At 42.2% G+C, this 21,752-nt stretch overlaps 1 protein-coding gene across 3 annotated transcripts in view; it reads right to left on the bottom strand.

Annotated features, from left to right (window-relative positions):
• Positions 1-21,752, bottom strand: part of TANC2 (tetratricopeptide repeat, ankyrin repeat and coiled-coil containing 2) — a 373,034-nt gene that overhangs the window by 22,353 nt on the left and 328,929 nt on the right. For all 3 annotated transcript variants that reach the window (XM_065909779.1, XM_065909778.1, XM_065909776.1), the window contains 6 exons: positions 18,002-18,110; positions 14,797-14,919; positions 13,781-14,017; positions 10,214-10,399; positions 7,949-8,042; positions 463-596 (listed from right to left, as the gene is read on the bottom strand). In XM_065909779.1, the coding sequence (XP_065765851.1) occupies positions 463-596; positions 7,949-8,042; positions 10,214-10,399; positions 13,781-14,017; positions 14,797-14,919; positions 18,002-18,110 (883 nt within the window). The remainder of the gene's footprint in view (positions 1-462; positions 597-7,948; positions 8,043-10,213; positions 10,400-13,780; positions 14,018-14,796; positions 14,920-18,001; positions 18,111-21,752) is intronic.

Genomic DNA, 21,752 nt, shown 5'->3' on the forward strand with positions numbered 1-21,752 from the left:
TCTGTAAAGACTGCATAACTATAAATAGAATTTATATTTGTTGTTTTTTGGTCGCTGAATTGTGTCTGACTCTTTGTGACCCCCTGGACTGCAGTATGCCAGGCTCCTCTTGTCCTTCACTATCTCCTGTAATTTGCTCAATTTCATGTCCATTGAGTCGGTGATGCTCTCTAACCATCTCATCCTCTGCTGCCTCCTTCTCCTTTTGCCTTCAATCTTTCCCAGCATCAGAGTCTTTTCCAATGAGTTGGCTTTCTGCAAATTTACACACATCACATTTTCTTTTTGTAAGTTAGAGACTCCTGCAAGTAAGTGGTGTCAGGCATCTGTTGAACCTGCCAGAGAACCTGTGGATGCTATGAAATAACCAGTCAAAAGCAGCCAGTCCTTCTATCCAGTACAGATCATCAGGGTGATTCTGCATACTGACTTTCTGACAGTCTAAAGTAGCGACATGCTTACCTGCCAGTGGCCTTGGCGAACGGTGCTGAAGAGGGGCACGGCTCCTCGGCGGTTGGGCTGGGCCACAGCTGCCCCCTGTTCCAGGAGCAGACGACACACCTCTAGCTTGCCCCTTCCGGCTGCAGCTGTCAGGGCTGAGGGTAGAGAACGCAGAGTGAGGACAGGGGGTCTCGCCCTCTCTAGCCTTCTGCCGGGAGAGGGCAGCATACCTGTGTCTGATGGATGTAATTGCTACTTTACCTCCAAGAATGATGATTCTGGCTACTCTTGTTAGAGAGGAAATTTTCAAAGAAAAATAATGAATAAAATCACATTTAAAAGGGCTTACATATATGGAGACAATTATGATAATAAATTTATTGAAAAATCACCTCCGACCAAAACTTACTTGGTTTCATTTATCCTACCCAGACTGTCTTTTTTCAGCCTTTGACTTATCTCTTTTTTGGTACCTCCTTCCAGGTACAAAACTTTCACTGGTATGTGCATGGGTAAGACTAAAGAAAGAAGGGTCTTTGCAGAAGAATGCTTTTTTTAGAATTAGCTAGGAACCACTTTTGGGCCAATTTCTACTACTGGGCTCTCAAATTCAGAGAACCAAAGTTAGAAATGGCAGCCTTAATTTTGCTGATTTCTTAAATAACAGTTTCCTGTGTTGCTTTTAAGGGAGTTTTTACAATAAAAATATATAAAAAACTGTTAAAAAAAAAAAAAAGAAAAGTTTCAGTCTAAGTTTTAGGCCAGTTTTCATTCCGTTTCTTCATCAGTTGAGATAAATGTTTCTAGTACATGTGTAACCATTTTTATATGAAGGTCAAAACTGTTCAGGGTAACAGTCTTAAAGATGAGAGAAGAAATATGACAAAGGCTCTTTTCTTCTGAAGACAGAATAATGGAGTCGCAGATAAAAAGCAACTATAGGGAGGAAAAAGGATACTCCGTGTGCAGGAAGAAGCGTAAACATTCTTCTTTCTGTGCTCCAGTCCATGTTCATGATCTCTGATGGAGTGGAGATCTGAAGAGCGCTTATTTCATCCTTTGAGTGCTATTTCAACAGTAGTAAGAGGAATTTGTCGGTATACCTTCTACTAAGTCCATATTTAAACAAATATGTGTTTGTCTCTTTCTAACCAGGGATTTCAAATGTGTACACCTAGTGTTTTAAATGGATGAAGGTAGGGAGGATGGTAAACATTGTCAGAAAATGGCAGGAGTTGTGCTTTTCAACAAAGAGGATGGAGACCTTTTTTCTCCCCGAGACTTGAAAACCTGATGTGGTGATCAGCAGGCTCTTCCCTTCTAAGGGCCACCTACTCCAGTGACAAATCAGAAGAAGATAATACTTGGCAGGTGCAGACAGGATTTCAGTTTGCAAATGTTGGGATCTAATCAGGGAAGCAATTGAAATTCAAATCAAATGGTCACTTTTTTTCATCTAAGCACAAATTATGGCATTTTGTCTTTGAGCCTGGCCAAATTTATCTGCAAGTGACTCATATGCAAAAGCAAAACTACCTGTAATTTTCTCTAAGTTAAACCTGCAAAGAGTAATCTTTTCCTTCCTCAAGGATAGAAGGATGTCTGAAAGAAAATGTGACAATTTTAGAAGATATACTCATTCTCAACCTAGATATATGTAGGCCTTGTCTTATGTGTATTTTTTGTTTTATTTTGGCACGCGTAACGTAGGTACTTCTGTTCTGAAGGGCAGAGGCTTCATTCTGTCTGAGGTGAGGGTCATTTCCAAGTTGAGCTACAGGTACTGATGGGTTTGACTGTTTACTTGACAGAGAAGTTTTGTCTCTTGTTCTTTAAATCAAAGAGATATTCCCTCTTTCTCAAGTTCACATATCTAATAGTTGAGGGAAAAAGAAAAACGTTCAGTTCCTGGGTCAGAACACAAGAGTAGCTTAAGAATCTGACAATCATCACATCGTTTACACTGTTGTTCAGTCACTAAGCTGTGTCTGACTCTGTAATCCCATGGACTGCAGCACGCCAGGCTTCCCTGTCCTTCACTATCTCCTGGAGTTTGCTCAAACTCATAAGACGGTGATGCCATCCGACCATCCCATCCTTTGTCTTCCCCTTCTCCTCCTGCCCTCAACCTTTTGCTTACACAATGCTGTATGTCAATTATATCTCTAACTTAAAGCGGGGGATCGGGGGGAGAAAGAACTTGACTGGCTTTGATGCTTGTTAGGAACCATAAGAATCATCTTGTTGGTACATAAAACAAGGACTTTGAAAAATTTCTAACTCTCCCAAGTTTAAAGCAGCTACTGGGGGCAGAGTTGCAGCAAATCTCTGTTCAATGTCTTGTATATTGCGTGGTGCACACGTGTGCAAATACATTCTTTTTTGCGAAAGAATTTATAGCACTCTGGAGAAAATACAGACAGTATTTCGGAATCAAGCCTCTCATCAATGATGCTGGTTCACAGAACATAGCTGAAAATTCACAAGCAGTGCCTGTCCTGAAAATTAAACTTAACACTGTCCATTCTAATCTGGAGTTATGTTGTTGGGACTGGCCTCTTTCAACCCACTGGACAACACATTACATGAGAGGGAATGTTCCATTTGGCCTTTCTCCTTGTATCATCTCTGCTGCTTAAGTTCTGATGTCATTTGGCAGGAATCTCCTGCTGATAGCTGGACATGGTCATTAACACAGCTGGCCAACTTCATCTCAGAACAACACAACTATGGAAAATTGGGTCTGTACTTTTCAAAATGCAAGAGCGAGGAGTTGCTTTGGCTGGATTTTTTATATGAGTCTTATCAGAAACTGTTAAAACTTTTTGAAAGAGAGATGATTAAGGCAAAGCCAGTTCTGTAAAACAATAAACTGCTTCTTAGAGCAAACATTAACAGTTGGGAGCCCAATCTCTTTTCCTGAGAGACCAGTAATGGAATTTGTTCCCTGGCTTGTCAGCATCTGATGAGATTATCTGACCAAAATGGTCCTTTTTCAAAGGGAAACATCTAAGGAGTTTGAAGAGACAGACAGGATGCAGCTCAGAGTTGAGGAAACAGCCAAAGTCTGCTTGGATGGGATAATGCTGATGCTAAATAGAAGGCAGAGGAGCAAACGGTTCTTTTGTTTATCTTTTGTCAACCTTGAAAGACTACAGCACAGACAGGTCATGTAAGACCAATGGGTTGGAGGTGGTGGGGGAGACATAAACTGATCACTGCTATCCAAAACAACATTCATTAGGTAAGCATTCATGGAGCTATTTGTCAGATCCTGTCTGCTCTCAAGGAACCCAGGGTTGCATAAGGATAAGAGACAAATAAACAAATATATTGCTATACAGTGTGATAAGCACAAAAGAGATAAGTCCATGGGGACTGTCTGGAAGTGACACAGAGCAAGAGTGTCTGAGAAGGTCTCCAGGAAGAGCTGACAATCTGAGCCAGATGCTGAAAGAGAAACAGGAGACTTATAGGCAAGGGCATGGAGAAGCTTTCTAGGCACAGGGCGAGCACCGGTAAAGGCACCTACGTGGGGACAGCACGTTTACCGTTACTGGAGAAGACGGGCAACAGAGGAGGCTAGAGATCATGACTGTTTTTTTATGCTAGTTATTTATTTATTTTTTGGCTGCACTGCATGACATGTAGGATCTTAGTTCCCTGACCCCAGATTGAACCTGTGCCCCCTGCAATGGAAGCATGGAGTCTAAACCACTGGACCGCCAGGGAAGTCTCTTTATGCTACATTAAAGCTACAGGTGGTCAATGAAGGGTGGTAACCAGGAGAGTGACATGGACAGATTGTGGCTTAGAAATATCAATTTGGTTGAAGTCTGCCAGATAAGTCACAAAACGGTAAGGCCTGAGATCAGACCAGCTAGAAGGTAGTTGCAATAAACTAGACAAAAGATGATAAAGGTGTGATTTAAGGGTATCTTGTTTATTTTCTGAATTTCTGCTACTTTTGGGCCATGGGATGGCTCAGGTTCTCCAGAGTTGTTAGAAGCTTTTTAATGCTGGTTTTGTGTTGAGACAGAGCAGAGGAGGGACCAGTGAACAATCTTGTCACCTTAAGTGTTGGTCTTCTGTGTAATTCTATAAGAAATCTGTGAAAACCCTGCAGGATGGGAGGGGGTCAGTCAGACGGTAAAAGCTCGATGTAGGCAGACGCTCTTTGGAAGGACAAAAAGGCCATAGAAGTAGGATGAAAACAGAATATTCTAGTGATCTGCTTTTAGAAAATCTGATATGTAAAAATTACATCTCAAAAAATATTTCACTCTATGCTAGGATGTATTTCATTGACTCTAAGAGGCACTTTCTTCCCTCTGCATTTTAACATCTCGAAGTCAGGATGTGTCTTATAATTGATGTGATAATAAAGAACTCTGTCAGTTTAATAGGCAGAGAGTTTTTCTTTTTGGAATGGTACATAAAATAATGGCTATACAGTAATATAGTAAATGATACAAACTGTTGGAAACTTCATGACCACCATATTTAAGCAAATATGTATTAATACATATTGTGTGTTGAGGCCAGGGTTGCAGATATAAGACCCTAACCAGCTGGCTGCAGGTCACATACTTTCACTCTCTACTTAAGGGAAACATATAAGACTTTGCCATTGGAGGACACACGAGTCAAAGGGCTATGATAAATTTTAAACGACTATGTGCTATAAGTTAGAAAGAAACATGGATACTTGGTAAAGCCATCACTGTAGATGGTGGTGCTAGTGGTAAAGAGTCTGCCTGCCAGTGTAGGAGATGCAAGAGACTCTGGTTCTATCCCCGGGCTGGGAAGATCCCCTGGAGAAGGGAATGGCAACCCATTCCAGTCTTCTCGCCTGTAAGATCCCATGGACAGAGGAGCCTGGCGGGCTGTAATCCACGGGGTCACAAAGGGTCAGACACGACTGAGCAGCTGAGCACAGTCAGGAGAAAAGCAACTAGAGCCTATTCTACATCAGTGGTGAGTTCCACAGACATGCCTTACACATCGAAGACATGATTTTTCAGAAAGTTTTCTGAAGTCGAATAACTTTATAGCTCTACAAATTATACGACAAATGCGTTTCATTCTAACTCATTTAAATAACATCTTATGTTTATAATGCTGAAATTAGTGCAGCTAAGTATCAAATTAAGCACAACACAATTCTGACCACAAACAAACTGACATGAAATTAATTTTTTATACAATCTTGAGATATGGTACCTATTAAGAAAATTAATATAACAAACTTTATTACACACTTTAATGCAGGAAATATTTTAAAAGTCCTGAGGCCATAAAGTTTTACTCTAATAAGAAATTCATATCAATAAAAGTAAGTCTTCCACTTAGTTCAGGCCCTTTGTTGTTGTTGTTTTAGAGCAGTTTAATGGGCTAAGAAAACTGAGGGGAAGATGCAGAAACTCCCCCACCACTGCCCCCACATTTGTACACACCCCAACCAGAGCTGCCCACTTGTCACAACTGATGAAGCTACACTGATGCGTCATAATCACCCCAAAGTCCATCGATTGCATTAGGGCTCCCTCTTGGTGTTGCACATCCTGTGAGTGTGGACAAATGTATAATAACCTGTATCTACTGTTACAGTATCAAATGAAGTGTTTTTTAACTGCCCCTCAAATCCTTGTGCTCCACCTATTCACCCTTTCCCATTTTCCCCAACACCTAGCAACCACTGATCTTGTTCCTCTCTTCATAATTTTTACAAGAGTTGTGTTTGTTTTTTTTTAAATTGTATGTTTTTTTACTTTTGGCAATGGATGTAGTATGGTTTAAATTTCCTTTTCAGGAAGTTACTTTTCTTGTTAAAACTCCATTTCAGGGTTAATTCCCCCCAAAAGGTCTGAGTTCACACCCTTTTTGAACGTTCTGAAGGAATTCCTTCAAGGACAGCACTAGAATATGTGTGATAGTCATCACTATGATTGCGAGCTAAGCTGCTTCAGTCATGTCTGACTCTGCGACCCCATGGACTGTATGTAGCCAGCCAGGCTCCTCTGTCCATGGGATTTTCCAGGCAGAAATACTGGAGTGGATTGCCATGCTTTCCTCCAGGAGATCTTCTCGACCCAGGGACTGAACCCAAGTCTCTTAAGTCTCTTGCATTGGCAGGCGATTGTTAGTCTGTAATTTCTGCCCATTATCACCACTGGGCCGCTACTTTTGTTGCCCTCCACAGTGGTCACACACGCGTGGCTTAGAACGGGAGACTCTGGGGGGATGGCTGCGTTGTGCTGGGAGGCTGCACTGATGGGGCCTGAACCATCATGCCCCTCCCACAGCTCCGGGTCTCGGGACACCACGGCCGTTGTCCCGGCCAGCCCCTTCCCCTCAGTGTGTCCTCTGGCTTCCCTCAGGGTGGAGCCCCAGAGACAGCAGCTGTTTCCAGCTGCACATTTTCCTTTAATCTGTCACGGGCTCTTAAGCTGCAGCTGCCTGGCATCTGCTCCCTTTGGCTCTGACAGAGGGAAGGATTGCTTGAGAAGCAAATTCCTGAGCTTTGGACCATTCCACACGGTGTTGAGGAAGCCATGAAACCCATGTAAGATTTTTGCCATTGTGGAAACATCCCAGTTCAATAGGTAATTATAAATTTGGAGTGAATTCAAGCATCTTCTTTGATTTTTAATAACATTCTGACCCAAACCAAAATGTATCCCCCTTCTTGTTTAGTAAAATATCCTCCCTAAATGGGCCGTCTCAATGCTGGTCTCCTTCTCCTGGCAAATATAACACATTTCTGTGGCGACACTACAGTTTTCACTGCCCTGGTTTCATAAAAACACATAAAAGGTTACTAATGTTTTTCCAGATGTTCCAGTTTAGACTTGGGGGAAAGACAACAAACATTTCCTGCAAAGGACACAAGGAAGATGCTTCTGTTTATGGAGTAAGTACCAAGCAATATAGAAATAGCTTTGCTACAGATGGAGAGAGATTGTGCAGGGCTGTACCCTATGGGGGGCAGGACCTTCATTTTGCGCCCTGATACCAATTGCTCTCGTGATGTATCAGTTTAATCAGGTCAGGTACCACTCCCTCTACCATGGTAACACTTGGTTCATTAAGCTGGAGGTGTCCATAAAAATTTAACTTCTTGGTTTATGATTACAGGGGAAATATTTATTCCTAACTACTACAAGGATCTCTCTCTCACACACACACATAAAGTCCACAACTATTTTCTGTTCTGGTTTGGCACACTGGGAGGAAACTTTCAGTCTTTTAAAATATTTGGAAACAAGACCGGGGAAAGTTTTGTTTGAAAGAAGACTCCAGGGCTAATGGCATGGTGCATCCAAAGGGAGAGAGGATTGAAAGAAGGAAATTGCTTGACTTTTTACTTTGGCTGAATTGGTCTCCAGTACAAGAGCCATAAGACAGAGCCTGCCAAAGGTCTGGCAGAGAGAACACCTGGGAGTGAGATGCAGAGTGTCTCCAAACAGTACATTCGTGAGAAGAAAAAGCTGTCCACGAGAGGTACCTGTCTCTCCCCAGAGACTGTCAAAGCTGTTGATCTGTGCTCGCTCCACCTCCTCTTCATCTTTTTCTGGAAGATCAAGTAGGTAGGAGACAATCTGAAACAAGAAGTTGTGTCAGCTCGAAGTTCAGGTGGAAAACTATACACTGATACTGTGAACCTGTGAGGTTGGAAGATAGCTGGATAACCCAGTGCCACTCTCTCTCTTGCACACCATAGGCGTCAGAACAGATTGTCCTCACAAAAGAGTGCAAAGCTGCCAAGAAGAGCATTCATTCTACCAGGTACAGTTTACATGTCTCCCTTGAACACAATTAATTTATACAGTATGTGACTTTTAAAAATTACACAGTTATCACATTGAGTTAAAAAAGCAATCCCTCTTCCTCCTAATAAAACTACCAGAAATAAACAGAAAAAAAATCAATAAGCAAAAAGTAGAAAATAAATATGGAGAAAACTGAGGGCCTGTACTTTTTTAGAGTACAGCTATTATCTTCTTTTTTTATCTCTTGGAATTACAAGGACTGTTTGGGGACAGTGAAAGGAGAAAAGCTGCTAACAACAAAGGCAAGTGATAGCTCTGTTTTCAGGAATCTGACTGTAAGGAGTGCTAAACAACCTTCCACAGATAGTAAAAGTTCCAATTTTACTTAATATTCCCTTGGGGACATATCAGGTCAGTGGAAGAGGTGGCTGTCTCACTGAAGCATCCCATGCAGTGTGAACCAGCTTGTCCTGGCCCATGAAAGCTGACTCTTCAATTTTCAGAGTTTTGCAAGCTGGTTGTCAAACAAAGCTGTTTATTTAAAACTAAATAACAGGGAGGGATTTAAAAACAATTAAATAGCAATGATGGGAATTCCCTGGTGGCCCAGTGGTTAAGACTCAGTGCTCTCATTGCCAGGGCCCAGGTTTGATCCCTGGTCAGGGAACTAAGATCCCACAAACCAAGCACCAGAGAAAAAAAATTAAAAAAATTAAATAATAATGAAAGAAACTACATCAATAGGTTAAAATATAAAATCTCATAACCCCCTAATTATTAAATTACATTTTACTATTACCTATGCTTGTGAGGTTATTTATATTGACTGCGTCTGCATGGTGGCAATTCTACATAATGGTGTGCTCCTCTGTGTTCAGTGTAGGTAGCTTGAAATCAGTCATGGTGGGGGTATTTGCTGTTGTAGTTCACTTGCTAAATTGTGTCTGACTCTTTGTGACCCCATGGACTGCAGCATGCCAGGCTTCCCTGTCCTTCACTATCTCCTGGAGTTTGCTCAAACTCTATACTCTGGAAATTGGCAAATTCTGCAGATCAGGATTTGATTTAGTGCCAAAGCTGAAAGAGGTTCCAGTTTAATGAATATAATTTGTATGAGGGTGAAATGTAGTTTGACAGTGAATCACACACCAGATTTAAAGACAAAATTATTGGGAAAAGAGCAAACGGGTGCAGTTTCATTTATCAAACCACAATTGAGTTGTAACCACAGGGTTGGGTATGGATATAAATTTAGCAAAAATTGACAAAAGCATTCAATTAAGAGTATTACACAATTCATTATTACTTGTAAACTGTGTGTGACGTGTTTTTTTATATCAGTAAATTTATAATAAATTTAAATCTGTATGTACACACACACACACACAAAACACTCCGTCTGCATTCTACTCCCCTCTCCAAGGCTGGCTGTTAAACATTTCCTAGCACACTACCAATTCCACATATTGTGCCACTACATTACTTTTATTAATAAATAACTTAGCAAAAATACCATCTACACAGTGTTTAACAGTTTACAAGGCACCTTTCATATCAACCTTATGAAAAAGAATTTATTAGAAAGCCTCACTATACTGGTGGGAGACTAAGGTTCTAAGAGATGAGTTACATTGCCCAAAACCAATGTGGAGGAAAGCTGAGCTTCAAACCTGGTCCTTCTGATATTCCAACTCCCTATTCCACTCTGCCCACCCATATGAACAAAGGTCAAGAAATAACCCCCAAGCTCAGTCAGTGTCATTGTCTGTTAAACAGGGGTGGAAGATGAGGAGGAATCAGATTAGATAATTCCCAAGGTCCTTTCCAACATCATCCTAGGTACCCTGGCATCTCCCTATTTCTCAGACCAATGACCAAAAAGCTACTTCATATTAACCTGGCAATTTTGTAATAATGCAACTATTTTCTCCCTGGTTTCCTTTAAGACATAGCTTGAAAAAAACGAAAAACAAACCAAGCCTTGTTGGCTGCTTTCTTACCTCAGTGTAACCCATGCTGGCTGCAGCGATGAGGGCCTGCTGGATGGCATGGCTCTTCTTAAACACCCCCTGCTGCTGGCCTGCCATCGTCCAGTCACACTGAATTAGAAACTTGACGACCTCCAGATGACCTCGGAGTGCGGCATGGACCAGGGCGCACTGCCCATTCTTATCTAAGTGATCCACCTGCGGAGGGGACAGAGAAACCTGTGTGAAAAAGCCTGTGGCTGCCTCCCCAGTCTCGTTTCATCCACTCACTGCACAGTGAGTGCAGCCTGGACCACGAAGATTCACCCTCTCCCATATTCCTTGGACCACTTTCTGAGAATATTCAGGTGATATTCTCTTACTCAGGCTAGATCTTCACTGAGCTACAACTCTGGCAGATGCTCCTCTGGGGAGACTCTCTTTGTATAACGTCAGGCTTTTGTTTTCACATCAAAAGAAACCAAAAATATCCCCCAATTACCCCAAACTCCAGCTTTGCTTTCCTGAGGTACACTCTCCTTTGTCCTCAAATAGGTCTTTTCAGACTCAAATCTGAAAGGCTTATAAGCTCTACTGGCACAAAACACTGTCTTTGAAATCATGAAAGGGAAGAAAAACATCTTGAAGCTTAAATTTTCTGGTGTTCCAAAGAAGCAAAGTATCTCATGTCATGAATCACACAGTTAACCACTAAGTTCTGGCAGATGCCACTTCTTTCTTCCAATGGGAGGGTGGAACCTTGACGATTTGGCCAAAATGGCTGGAAGGACTTGGAACTTAATGCTAGACTACGTTCCAGCAGCAGTTTTTACAGTTGTGGTGTTGGTTACAGGTTTAGGCTGAAAGAGGAGCCTGATTAAGAACAAGCTACCAGAGGGTCCCTAGCCACAAGTCTCAATAGATGAACAGCCTCTCCTGGCATGTGGGCAAGGTATGTTCCAGTGTTCATTAGAGCAAGTGAAGCCTAAGTTCTGCATCTGTTTCTCTCCAGCTTTAGTTCCATCCAGCCATCCAAATAGCAAATGTTTACTGAATGCCTACTGTGTGCAAGGTGCTCTTCATCCTTTTTCTAGATGAACAAAGTGAGGCTGAAAGGGGTCAAATGACTTGTCCAAGCCCTCATAGAAAGCAAGCGTCAACGCAGGCTTTGATCACATTGTGCTTGACGCCAAAGTTTACGATTTTGATGACTTGCTTCCCCTCTCTCATGGAAGCCAGACTGTAAGAGGTTAAGGAGCAGTAAGGAAGCAGTGGTAGCAAGTAGAGAGGACTCTTAGGACAGGCTCAGTGGATGTGGGCGGGAAGAGATGGGATAGTGGTTTCTGGTTAGGAGAGAGGAAAGTCTCTCTTTTAGGGTTAGAGAAGACATTTGTAGGTTTGTAGAAACTAAGAAGAAATGAAGCATGAATTTAGAAAGAGAATGAAATGATGTTAGCGAAAGAGCAACATACAGAGATTAAAAAATACAGGTGGGAAATTCCCTGGTGGTCCAGTGGTTAGGACTCCATCCTTCCACTGCAGGGGTCACAGGTTCAATCCTGGTTGGAGAACTAACATCCCAAAAGCCTTGTGGTGCAGCCTATGTGTGTGTATACATATGTATATTTGTGTATATGTGCCTATATATGTATATGCATATATATGTATATACATACATATATATACAGGAGGCAATAATTTTGATATGTATATGTATATACATACATATATATATACAGGAGGCAATAATTTTGATAAAGAAGGTAAACACTGCCTTCTCTGAGGCAGAAGTAAAGTAAGTTTGTAAGGATTAACAGAGTTTTGAGATAGAGGAACAGTGAGATAAACACAATCTTGGTAACTGTAGGAGGGCAAAAGAGTTTTGACAGGGTCTGAAGAAGATCATAGATGACTTATGTATCTGCTCTGGGGAAAATGAGAAATAAAATGATAGCTGAGCAACAGGAAAGACATAGCTGAGATTAGAATATGAATTTATAGCAATAATAACAAGGCTGATAATGATAGTAAGTTATGCTGTTTCTAGAGGTGTTTATCCAAATGACAAGGACATTACAGGTGGGCCATTTCTGTGTCACAGTTAGCATTTACAGCTCAGGGATTTCCCTGAGGTCCCCAGGTCCCAGCTCTCAAAAGAGTCTTGGGAGACAGACCCAATTCTTCCCTGGTAAGAACACTGGACACCTCAGAATTAGGTCATTTATGTTATTGTTCAGTGGCTAAATCGTGTCTGACTCTTTATGACCCCATGGACTGCAGCATGCCAGGCTTCCCAGTCCTTCACTATCTCCTGGAGTTTGCTCAAGTTCATGTCCATTGAGTCAGTGATGCTATCTGACTATCTCATCATCTGCCGCCATTTTCTCCTTTTGCCTTCAATCTTTCCCAGCATCAGGGTCTTTTCCATTGAGTCGGCTCTTTGCATCAAGTGGCCAAAGTATTGGTGCTTCAGCTATAGCATCAGTCCTTCCAATGACTAGTCAGGGTTGCACATTATTTACAGTTCACTGCAAACCCACCAAAATCCTGGGTTTGTTTTCAGAATGGAAATAAAATGTTCCATAGATGTCTACATTTTTGAGACCAGCATTTCTCCTTTTTAAAAAATGCTTATTTTTAAAAATTTTATCTTTCACTGTGCTGGGTCCTCACTGCTGTGTGGGCTCTTCTCTAGTTGCGGCGAGAGCAGGAGCCATTCTCCAGTGGTGGTGCATGGGCTCGTCATTGCAGTGACTTCTCTTATTATGGAGGGTGGGTTCTAGGGTGCACAGGCTTCAGCAACTGCAACGCATGGGCTCGGTGGTTGTGATTCCTAGGCTCTAGGGCACAAGCTCAGTAGTTCTGGCACATGGGCTGAGGGGCTCTGCAGCATGTGGGATCTTCCCGGACTGGGGATTGAACCCGTGTCTCCTGTATTGGCTGGTGGATTCTTCACCACTGAGCTACCAGGGAAGCCCCCTGGTAATTTTTTTTTTCCCATCAATATTTTGAAAATGAGTTTTATCATTATCAGTGACTCTTGAGGTACTATAAAGCAAATATATTTTAAAGAAATGTTTTGAGAGAATCAAAATACACTAACAGAAACCCTTTTGAGTGCTTCTGGTCAGACAGTCATCTCAGATGTCTACAGGGGTGCCTCCAAGGGTAGATGAGGGTGCCTGGTCTCTGCTCTTACGTCCACGACTAACATGAAAGGCTGAGAGTTCGCAGGCGCCATTCAGATTAGACCTCACAGTGCAGACTCTTTGCTCCCCGACTCCACTTTCCTCACTCTGAGTTCAGGAGAGAATTTCTTAGTTGTGAGCGAGGGACTTTTTGTGGCTGCTGATAAATGCGGTTTCCTAAGCATCTCTCAAAAGTTTTAGAACTGTGTCCAGAGGGAGCCTGGAACTGGCCCAGGGCAAGCAGGCAAACAGTAGGATGTAATCAGAGCCAGTTCTTCCTTTGATCTGCTTCCTAATAGGATCTGAGGCATATTCTACCTACACTCAGGCAACACAGGCGATAAGGACGAGTCTGAGACGGGAAGAAAGACACAGGAGGGAAGAACCAGCCGCAGTGCCGGGCAGCAGTTACCTTGGCCCGTTTCTTGCACAGCAGCACCACGATGCTCAGGAAGCCTGCCGCCGCGGCATAGCCCAGGGGGGTCAGGCCGCTTTCAGAGGAGGCATCCACGTTGGCCCCAAACTCCAAGAGCAGGGCCACCATTTCTGTGTAACCGAGGTGAGACTGGACACACAGAATTGGAGCATTATTCAAAACTTCTGTCCGGTAATTAATGTTGGCACCTCCCAAAATCAGCAGTCGGCTGACCTAGTCATAAGAAAACAAACAGAAATGATACTCACAAATATATCAGTTATATCCTATCAGTCACCTTTTCTTAAGTCATCTGCATGCATGCATGCTGAGTTGCTTCAGTCGTGTCCAATTCTTTGTCACCCTACAGACCACAGTCCACCAGACTCCTCTGTCCATGGGATTCTCCAGGCAAGAACACTGGGATGGGTTGCCATGTATTCCCCTCCAGGGAATCTCCCCGACCCAGGGATTGAACATGCATCTTTTACATTTCCTGCATTGGCAGGCAGGTTCTTTACCACTAGCACCACCTGGGAAGCCTTAAATCACCTAGGACCCCTCGATAAGTGCCCAGAAACACTGGGTAACTTCTTTATGTTAAAATCTTTATTTGTTCCTTTTTTAATACCTTGCCTTTGGAAAGGGATGTGACATGTCTCCTTTATACAAACTACCAGGAACTAGAGTAAACACCACCCATACTGTAGTGCAGTCTCCACTAAGTGAACTGTTGGTCAGAAGAACTTCTATTGAAAAAAAAGTGATCTAAGAATGCTTTACTCCCTAGAAGGAGCAGGGCTTATTCTGTAAATCAGACTCATCTAGAAGATCAACAGGTTTGGTTTTCAACTCACAGAATAAAATGTAACAATTTAAAATATATCAAACTATTAATAAAAGGTTAATTAATAAAAGAGTCAAAGATCAATCAAATAACTCCTTAAATGTCCTCTGAGTTTTATGTTTTCATAGTTAATTCTTCAATCTGCCTGTAACTTAGATGCACTTACCTTTATATTTGGTGTATAGAGATTTCGTAAAGATGCCAATGCCATGGACAGACCTTCTGTGCTGTAGGAGATCCAGAGGCCTTGGAGGATGGAGGATGATACGCCAACTTTTTTACTCAAACCCTGAAAAAGAAACAGAGACACAATTAAGGGATCAGCCCAGCTAAAAAGTACCCTCGGCAGTAAGTTATGAGCCTCAAGGTTTGTGATACTAACAAATGAGAATAGAGTCTTGCTCTAATGCTATCTGGCATAACAAAGCCAGTCTACTGAGGGGGACATAGACTGGTCCTGTAGGAACAAGCTAACTAAACTGTATCTACCTCAGCAGTCTGTGACAACAAACCTACTCAATACCTCTCTCTTCTTTCTTTTTATTTATTTTTTTATTATCTTTTTTCTTTCTTTTCTTTTTATTGTAGTGGTTTTTGCTATACATTGATATGAATCAGCCATGGATCTACATGTGTTCCCCATCCCGATTCCCCCTCCCGCCTCCCTCTCCATCCCATCCCTAGAGTGGAGTAAGCCAGAAAGATAAAGACCAATACAGTATACTAACGCATATATATGCAATTTAAAAAGATGGTAACGATAACCCTATATGCAAAACAGAAAAAGAGACACAGATGTACAGAACAGACTTTTACTCTCTTCTTTCTCTTTAAAAAAATGTTTATTTATTTATGGCTGGGCTGGGTCTTTTCTGCCACGAGGGCTTGCTCTAGTTGTGGCAAGCTGGGGCTAGTCTCCAATTGTGGAACTCAGGCTTCTCATTGTGGTGCCTTCTCTAGCTGCAGAGTGTGGGCTTAGTTGCTCTGCATCATGTGGGATCTTCCTGGACCAGGGCTAGAACCCATGTCCCCTGCACTGGCAGGCAGATTCTTAACTTGGAACACCAGGGAGGTCCATCAGGTTTATTTTTAAGGTGATGGAAATGTACTAATAGTGGTAATAATTATATAACTGTATAAATATACCAAATATCCGGAATTACAGACCCCCAACCTTATTTTTTAAGGTAATTAATGACATCATATGCAATTCTTCATGAACAAAGGTAAAATAAGGGAAATTTAAAACTAATTGGAAAGAAATATAAACTGGACTATATGTTACTGCTGACTGGCGATTCTAAGTGGTGCTGATTATAAGCACTGAGTCTGTCTCTGCCTTTTCATGACACTCAGCTGATAGGAACTGAGAATTCTAGCAGTCTGGGAGAAGGTAAAGTCAATCAGTAGGGAGCACCCTGCATTTAAAGGACCCTGAAAAGTGCAGCATTAGGGAAACCATGGTCCAAGTCCACATTCTTCAGTTTACAGTCATGTCATCACCACACATTATACACCCTAGTATTTATGGCCTGAAACACACAGGGAGCCAGTCATATCTCAGGCGACCATGTCGTCTGCAGCAAAATAAGATAACGCTGTGTCAATGACAGGAGTGTACGATTTAAGTGCAGGTCTCCATGACAGGCTGGTGGCTGCCAGGAAGGAGAAGGCTGAGGGGAAGATGAAATGGGTAAAGGGATTAGGAGATACACACTTTCAGTTATAAAATAAACAAGTCATAGGGATCTAAAAAAAATAAGTAAACATTGGTGTCCATGTATTGGATATAGTCACCTGGGATCAAATGAAATATCATATCATTTATCTGTTTCATGTGGTATTTATTTTAGGGTGCAGGGCATACAGACAGGCATCAACTTTTTGGCATCTGATCCCAGGCAGAAGGTGATGCTAAAAGCTTAAGTGATTAAAGTCATGATGCTTAATACCGAAGCTATTTTCCCATGTAACTGAAGGATAATCACCTCAGAGTCTGTAGAAGTGGCAGGCACTTTTTGGTCCACTTGAAGAAGGAATGAGACACCTTGCCTGTTAAAATAGTCTCACTCTGCTCCCATTAAGTAAGGTCACTGGGTAAGGTCATTTCTGGGTACAGGGATTTGTTAGATAGACAATTATGATTCAAATATAGGACTTGCCACTGTAGGCTTCAATTCTGTCCATCTGATGAAAAGCCTTCCCCAGCTATGTGCTTATATGCTGGGGAGAATTCGTTAGGCTCTTAAAGTTGCCCTTCATGCTGTTTTCTCTCTGAAGAGAACTGTTTTATCTTTAATAGTATCTCTGGGGGGAAGTCCAAGCCAGAGGACTATTTAAAATCCCTGCATTTCTCAGTCTAGAGGCAGCAAAATTGGTCTGAAGAGACTGGGATTGGAGGTGGCAGATGCAATAGCAAACTGCAGACTACAAAAACCAGGAGAACAAATTTCTTCCTCAACTTCTGTGCTCTGTCCCACAACTGCTATCTAGACTATAAATTCCTTGAGATTAGGGGCTGTATATACTTTTGATTTTTGTATCCCAAGTACAATGCCTCAGCAAGCACTGAATAAACAAACAAATGGGATCTCCATCCCAGCTGTGTGGATGCTGGAAGAAAGAAAGCTGATGCTTAGAGTTCTTAAAAGTTTTGAAACGACTCAGGGGAAAAACTGGGATTATAATTTCAAAACAGAATGGGGAGAGTAGCTTAAAGGAAGGTTACAGCTGGTTCTAGAGAGAGAGTTTGAAATTCACAGCACCAGGGATATTAAAATCATCATCAAGACAATTATAAGAACACGGAAAGAGTAACTGTTCTCAGAGACTTTTAAAAAATACTGTGAAAACCTATAACTAATGCTGTATGACTATTCTCAGGAGATGGCAGGTCACATGACAGTGGTTCCCAGCCTTTTGGCACCAGGGGCTGGTTTTGGGGAAGACAGTTTTTCCACTGATTGGGGTGGGGAGAATGGTTTTGGGATGATTCGAGCACATTAAATTTATTGTGTACTTTATTTCTATTATTATTATATCAGCTCTACCTCAGCTCATCAGGCATTAGATCCCAGAGGTCGGGGACCTCTGATGTATGAAGTATACATGACTATATGCCTCTTACCTAAATGATTATACATGTACATTTCCTAGAAAGCCTAGCAATCCACTGAACTGGGAGATGACAAATGTGGTTTTCTTTCCAAAGTCCTAGGGAGGAACAGGCCAGACATTTTAGGAGATGGACCAACTCTGCAACAAACTAATCTCAGGGACCACATTGACATAGCAGGCAGCTTCATACACACAGTGCTAAAGGAATGCCTGCTGGAAATGGAAAGAAAAACGCCTCCAACTTCTTTAATTACCTTAAAAATGTGTGCTTTGAGGATGTGATGTCCCAGTTCAATTGTCTGCTGTCGGTTTAGTTTTCCCTCTTGGCGGGAAAACCAGAAGGCAAGTAATGTGTGACCACTCCTGCAAGAGAGAGACTCATTTTAGGAAATTTAATGCTCCAACTCTCCTGTGGGTGGAGGACTGTTCACATCGAGCCATACCTCCAGTGAAACTCTGTTTTGTTCACCCAACTTCTTAGGGAAGGGCACCTGCTCCTGGGCAAGTCATGGTTCTGAAAGGTTCTGAGCTTTTCCTGGTCCTTTACCCAAATCACACGTGTGAATATCATAAAATGTCGCTTCTAGTTGGCTTACACCCTTCCCACACACAGATGGCATTAAAAGATCCATTTTTATTTTCTGTCTCTGTCAACTCCTCTTATTTCACCCATGCTTTAAATGTCAGTGTTGCTTCCTCAGGATCTTGTTTTTGGTCCCAGTCTGTCCTCTGGATTAGCTCATCCATCCTCAGAGCCTCTGCCACCACCTAAACCCTGTGTTCTAGCCTGGAGAATCCCAGGGATGGGGTCGCACAGAGTCGGACATGACTGAAGTGACTTAGCAGTAGCAGTAGCAAACCCTGTTACCTTTTCCTCTATCTAGATGTCTCAGTTTTAGCTGAATGTACATCCAACTGCCTACTGGATTTCTCTACCTAGAGGTCCAATGGCACCTTAAACTCAGTGGGTCCCAAACTGCACTAAAAACCTCCTCAAGGGAAGTCTTCTCTGATCAGCCTCTACCAAGCCTCTATTCCTTCTCTTTAGCATTTTTTTTTTTCTCCAGCTGAGAAGGGAGTACTCTCTCTGGTGCTACATCATAGGCTGTATAAACCTTTAGAACAGGGTTTACCACACTATTACAAGCCCTCTCCTCTACTAGACTGTAAGCTTCTTGACAGCAATCATTCCCAGCCCCTATCTGCTTGCCAACAAATCTCCAATCTGTTCATGAAACAGAAAACCCTTCTCTCTGCCTCTGCACATTGTCTTATCTGCCCACGATGCTCAGAAATGCCACAGGCCTCTTGTAATCACACACTCAGCTGGTTTGAAGACCAATCCAACAGAGAGGCTAAGCTAAGAGAACTGACAAAACATGGAGCCTGGGCCTGAACTGTATAGTGTCGGAATCTGTCCTAATTTTGGACTCCTTGTTATATGAAGTGATAAATTTCCTTACTGCTTAATCCATTTGAGTTGATGTTTTTTATTTCTTCCAGCTTGAAGTACCCTAATGATATACTCTTTTAAGTGTAAGTGAATGTATTAATATATGTGTATACATGTGAAGTATATGTATGAATACAGGGTTGTATATCTCTTTATTTACATTTATGACAGAAATCTTGAGTTGCTTATGTTCTCCACAGTGCCAAACATTGTGTATGGCACATAAAAATTCTCAATAAACTCTTCACAAAGCAAGATTAGACATTAAACGAAGGACACTGGGTCACTTCCGGGTTCTGCCCTCTTACCACCCTGCTATAGTCTGTGGGAACTGTAACACTGCAGAGCGACAACTGTCTCCTACTCCCCATCAGGTGAGCAGTCAGCAGAGTTCTGTGTGCCACTGATAACCCAGCTTTTACTCCTTTCACTTGGGAGTGTCACAAAGGAGGGAAATCAAACTGTGATCTCAGTTTCAAGCCCAACGAATTCATCAAACAGAAGGAAAAACAGCAACTGAATTTTTTGTTGGTGACATCTACTCGAGAGAAGGCCCAAATGTCTACCGGAAGATCTTCTCTCACAATTAACATTGGCTATGCTGCCAGGTTTAACATTTGAAGATGTCTAAAACTGAAGACTGAAAAAACAAACAAGTCCTTCCTTTCTTCCTTCATAAATATAAAGTTTCAGTAAAGAACCTGGAGAACAGAAAATGAGATAGCCGCCATCTTACTTAGGTGGGCTTCCCTGGTGGCACAGATGATAAAGAATCTGCTTGCAATGCAGGAGACCTGGGTTCAGTCCGTGGGTGGGGAAGATCCCCTGGAGAAGGGAACGGCTACCCACTTAGGTGGGAATCATCCTATAAAGCTTCAAAAAGAAATTCTACCATGTTCTAACCTTTGGCTTCATAGAATTTCTGGATTCCAGTGGATACCAGGTCATCTTATTTGATTATATAAAGCTGACCATAAAGGAAAGAGAGCTACTTCATTGAGAGAATGTCTCAGACAACTGTATCCTGCATGGAATCATCAGTGTCATCTGAAGGTGTAAGTGTGAAAGTGAAAGTCGCTCAGTCGTGTCCGACTCTGAGACCCCATGGACTATGCAGTCCATGGAATTTTCCAGGTCAGAGTACTGGAGTGGGTAGCCGTTCCCTTCTCCAGGGGATCTTCCCAACTCAGGGATCGAACCCAGGTCTCCCACATTGCAGGCAGATTCTTTACCAGCTGAGCCACCAGGGAAGCCTGTCATCTGAAGGTATGAGCCTGGAATTGTTTTGCACTCACAAAACCCAGAAATTGCTACTGAACATTTACATAGCCCTTGAAAGCCCAGTGTAGTTCACAGGCTATTTTAACAGAAGTTAATGAGAACCATTTATAAAAGCGCCCTAACTTAAGTTTTCAAAATCCTATCTGGTTATTAACAATGAAAGGATTGCAGCGTCCCTGGTATAAGAATTATTACTTTAAATGACTCATCTCTGATTGTCCATAGAGACAAGAACTCCTGAACACAGGCCTCTGATCCATCATTTATGCTTCAGGCCATTAAGGAGAACCCATGCCTATGAGGATTAAGGAAAAAGCTCAGGGCAAGGCCATGAGCTGTCAGGTAGACACAGACCTGACTGCCCCAGTGCTTTCACTTTACCACCGTGACCAAGACACCCTGGGAAGATGCCTCTGCACCTTTCCAGCATGCATTGCAGCCACCCACAGGACAGTGCTTGCTTTTGTTATTATTGATCAAGCACCGAGGAGAAACAGCAAGCCACACAGGTCAAGGAAAAGATGGTGACAACTGTAGTTTCCTTCTTTTTGGATACAAGCTGTTGTATTATTCATGAAAGAATGATTCCGATCAGCTCACTGGACTCAAAGCTTATGGTGTTGAGGACATGAAAAATAAAATAGCAATTTCCATTACATGCTGGCATTCCCATTCATACCTTACTGTTCTGACAAACTACGATGTCACTGGCTAACCCAGTCTGAATGGGTCTATATGTGGGCTTGTCTACATTTATTCCTATTTTTCTTATTATCTGCTCACTCCTGAGCCCTATTCCTTTTGACTTCTAGCCTCAGTATTCTCTAAGATCACCAGCAGCCACTTAATTGGTTTTCTTTTTGCCTTTGATCTTTTGTTTTTCCTTTTTTTTCCTTCTCCATTCAGCATTAGGTCTTGTGGACTGTTTCCCTTGAAACTGTCTCTTCTCTTGACATCTAAGACACTACCCTGGTGCTTTTCTTCCACTTCCCTTCAGTTACATAACTTCTTTGCTCTATTCCCCATTTACTCGTCTTTCAGAGGCAGCCCTCACCTCGACTCCCAGCTTTGGCTCTCTGAGATTTACTCTGCTTCTCTAGCTGCCGGCAGATTCCGCTATCTCCAAATGACCTGTCAAACGATGGCCGTTTGAAGTTGAAGATTTCCCTTAAAACCAAATCCCCTAAGGCTTATTAAAAAAAAAAAAACACCTCCAGTTGCTCAGGCATGACACCAAGCAGTCGTTTTCTCCTCCCTGGACATCACCTCTC

Source organism: Muntiacus reevesi, chromosome 18, assembly GCF_963930625.1.
Source record: "Muntiacus reevesi chromosome 18, mMunRee1.1, whole genome shotgun sequence".
Taxonomy (NCBI): Eukaryota; Metazoa; Chordata; class Mammalia; order Artiodactyla; family Cervidae; genus Muntiacus; species Muntiacus reevesi.